The 3,633-nt window shown below is 38.6% G+C and overlaps 1 protein-coding gene across 2 annotated transcripts in view; it reads left to right on the plus strand.

Annotated features, from left to right (window-relative positions):
* LOC109542556 (MFS-type transporter SLC18B1) overlaps positions 1 to 1,221 on the plus strand; it is a gene marked incomplete in the record, with an annotated part of 13,300 nt that extends 12,079 nt beyond the window's left edge. For both annotated transcript variants that reach the window (XM_048664813.1, XM_048664812.1), the window contains 2 exon segments: positions 268 to 573; positions 625 to 1,221. In XM_048664813.1, the coding sequence (XP_048520770.1) occupies positions 268 to 573; positions 625 to 829 (511 nt within the window).
* Between the last annotated feature and the right edge of the window lie 2,412 nt (positions 1,222 to 3,633).

Raw genomic sequence — 3,633 nt, forward strand, 5'->3', positions numbered from 1 at the left:
ATGCATATAATTGCATATTTGGAATAAAAATTATGCATATATATGCGCATATTTTGATTGAATTTAACTGCATATATTCCGCGCTTTATTAATCAGCATTGCCGAAAATCTTTCCAGAATCTTCTGGGTGTCCATAACAGGCTTGGTGCTGCACGGGCTGGGAATGGGGGCCCAACTGGTGGCCTCATTTAGTGATGCCTTGAAAACTGCCGTGTAAGTTCTCGCATCAACTCCTCCCAATCAATGCTCCATAAAACCCATTTCTAGCGTCTACGGGTTCCACAACGACCTGGAAACCTACGCCTTAGTATCCGGATTGTGGACCAGCACATTTGCACTTGGCGCTTTCATCGGACCTTCAATTGCTGGTATTCTTTACGACACTGTTGGCTTCCGGAACGCATCCATGTTCATTGTGGTGATTCATCTGCTGGTCGGAATAGGAACCGTGGTTTTTATCTTCATCTCCAGGCGTCCGCCCGTCTACGTGGAGATCAAGGACGAGAAACTTTCCAATGGACAATTGGAGGCTACGCAATCGCAGCAGACACAAGCGGATGACAGTGTTAGAAGGTGAGAACGCATGGTCTGAAGAAATAGTTGAAAACTCTAGAACGGTTTCAGCTTTAGATCGATTTCGATTAATGGAATATCGGTGGAAAAGTGCCGGCCGCCAGCCATGAACAGCCTGATAGCCTGCAACAGCTACAAGAGTCAAGCCTGGCCCGAAAGGGACTCTTTCAATCTGCTAATGGACAGACCGTACAGCCACAGCTACGGAGCGGTGAACAGCCGGAGCAGCGCGCCTTATCTGCAAGGAGTGGCCTAGCATTTAAGTTCAAGTATTTTTTGTTCAGTTTGTGTCTGTGTTTTATATTTTAGCAGTTTTTTTATACTTTGATGTGCTCATGGCAGATTTTCTGGTCTCAGTCGCGCGACTGGGGAATATTGTTTAACAATTCTGAGATTTGTTTAACAGCGACAGAGAAACCGATAAAATGCGGGCAATATTATAAGAAAAAAAAATAGTTGGCAACGTTGATACATTTTCGAGTCTAATTGATCATATTAACGGAAAACTTTTATTATTAGAAAAAAATTAGTTCCCGGCTTTCCTTTTATTGGCTTCTCATATTTAATGTTGTGCCAAATTTTCTATTTCAAAGCACATTTTAGCTTGTGTCGTTCCAGAAACTTACAATATATTTTATATTACTGAAATAATTTATTTACTCTTCCTCCCTAACTTATCGCAAAAAGTTTACCGAAAAGCGCAAAAATTGTAGATGTATTGGTGACGTAACGCAATGGTGAATGATACGTTTTCTCCATCGTTCGGGGTGATTTAAATTCTGGATGTAAATGACTCTAGCAAAAACTCAATTCTCCAAAAATCCTTCTAATTGTACATCGTTTTCATCTCACAGAAGCAAGAAATACAACGAGCTCATTGAAAACCTCGCTAAAAGCTGCAGATCCGAACAGATTGATATTATTGCATGTTTGAACGGTTTTTTGAGCGCTCAGAAAATTGTACCGACGATATTAACCATTTAATCTAAAACACTTTATATCTGCATATTGGGGAGTTTCCTACGTCGAAATCTATTGAGCGCAAAAAGCACGTATACGAAATTTTGATTTTTGACCGAAAATTTCAAAGGGGTGGGCGTCGATTTTTCGAAAAAATTTAAACTCTCTCAAAATGCTTCAAAATATACATCATTACTATCAGAAGAAAGCGAGGAATGCAACGCGTTTATTGAAAACCTTGTTAGAAGTTTCAGATTCGAATAAATCGTTATGTGACTTTTCCGACGACATTTTCTTATTATATGATATTATGCACTAAAACACTTGATATATGCACACTAGCAAGTTTCTTACGTCGAAAGCATTTGATTGAGCGCAAAAAACACGCATGTAAATTTGTGATTTCCTAAGGGTGGCGGTGGATTTTTGGACAAAATATTAATTCGCTTAAAATGCCTTCAATTTCCCTTCATTTCACATCACAGGAGTGATAAATGCAGAAAACTTATTGAAAAACTCACTAAAGGCTTCTTCTTCTTTGGGGAAGCCCTTAGGCTTGTTTTACCTATTCGCCTGTCCCTCCTGGGATGACGACAACCAGCTGTCCTTTCACCTTTTGGGAGGCCGTCCTGATGGTCTGCCGGATGCTGGTTTTCCATTTCTGGCGAATTTTGCCAGTCGCCAGTTTTTTTTTTCGTTTTTTTCTRGCGCGTGTCTATCTACCAACGTCCTCCTCTGTCTTGCATTCTTTYCTAATTTCGTCACTCCTACTTCAATCCCATAGTGTGATCCTTGTGATCATTCTTATGCCCGGTTGCACCGTTTGACTAAACAGTRATTAMAAATTTAATCGTCGTTTAGTTTGAAAAATGTGTTGTACCGTCGCTTAACCACTGTTTTGTGTATTCTAAACAACGATTATATTAACCGGCACTTCTTGGCTGATTAGCTCCCGATTAGGGACCGTTTAGTATATTTTCTTGATTTTTTTTATTACGGGTGACAGTGGCTATGATCTTAGATCCTATTTGTTAGCCCTTTTAGTTAATCCTGCAACAAGAGCCGAAAGGCTATACAATAAGTCCCATATCCGAACAGGAAACGTGATCGAAAGATGTTTTGGAGTTTGGAAAAGAAGGTTTCCCGTTTTGGCGTATGGCTTGAGAGTAAAACTGGAGACCGGAATGCACATTATTTCGGCAACTGAAGTTCTATATAATATGGCAAAAAATATGGGTGAAGAAGATCCTCTTTTGCTTGCAGATATTAATGAGGAGCTAAATTATTTAATTGCTGTTAGGGAAGTAGGCACTGTACCAGAACCACACAGCCAAGCTTTAGTTAACAACTTTAGAAGTCAACTTGTAAATTATTATTTTTCTAGGCTTTAAATTGCGAAGAAAATATACCTTTGGAAGTACAGTAAAGTCCGCTTATAATGAACCGGTTATAGTGACCTTTCGGTTAAAACGAAATTTTTTTCCTTTAATTGAAACGTCGTCCATAAAGACCGACGTATTTTTTTACTGGTTATAACGAACTTCCGGATATAACGATTACTTTTTAGGTTAGTTGCATATTCACTTTCCGTTTATAACGAACTTGCACGCTCAGCAATACCAATCGTGCGGAGTTGTTTATATTAGTGAGAGCGAGAGACAGCCAATGACTTGTTCTTTGCCGCGTTATGTATGTAAATCGTTTTAGAATGGAAAAACAAAAACGCAAAGCTTTTTCACTAAATGAAAAGTACGAGATTATTAACAAAATAAAAAGTGGAGTAAAACAGAGTGACATTTGTAAGGAATTAGCACTTAGAAAGTCTACTGTTGCAACAATATGGAAAAACAGAGAAAACATTTTATCAGCGTATGACAAAACAAATGTTAGATGTAGGAAGTTAAAATTATCTGCACATGAAAAGGTTGGCAAGGGACTTATTAAGTGGTTTACTCAAAAAAGACAAGAAAACGTTCCCATAAGTGGCAGTGTTTTGCCAGAAAATGCTAGTGAAATGGGGAGTAAAATCAAAAACAAAGAGTTTGTTCTAAAAGTTGGGAAGAGCGTTTCAAGAAGAGGCATTATATCAGTAGCGTAAAA

Source organism: Dendroctonus ponderosae, unplaced genomic scaffold (assembly GCF_020466585.1).
Source record: "Dendroctonus ponderosae isolate FM_Combo_2020 unplaced genomic scaffold, Dpon_F_20191213v2 Dpon_F_20191213_3, whole genome shotgun sequence".
Lineage (NCBI taxonomy): Eukaryota > Metazoa > Arthropoda > Insecta > Coleoptera > Curculionidae > Dendroctonus > Dendroctonus ponderosae.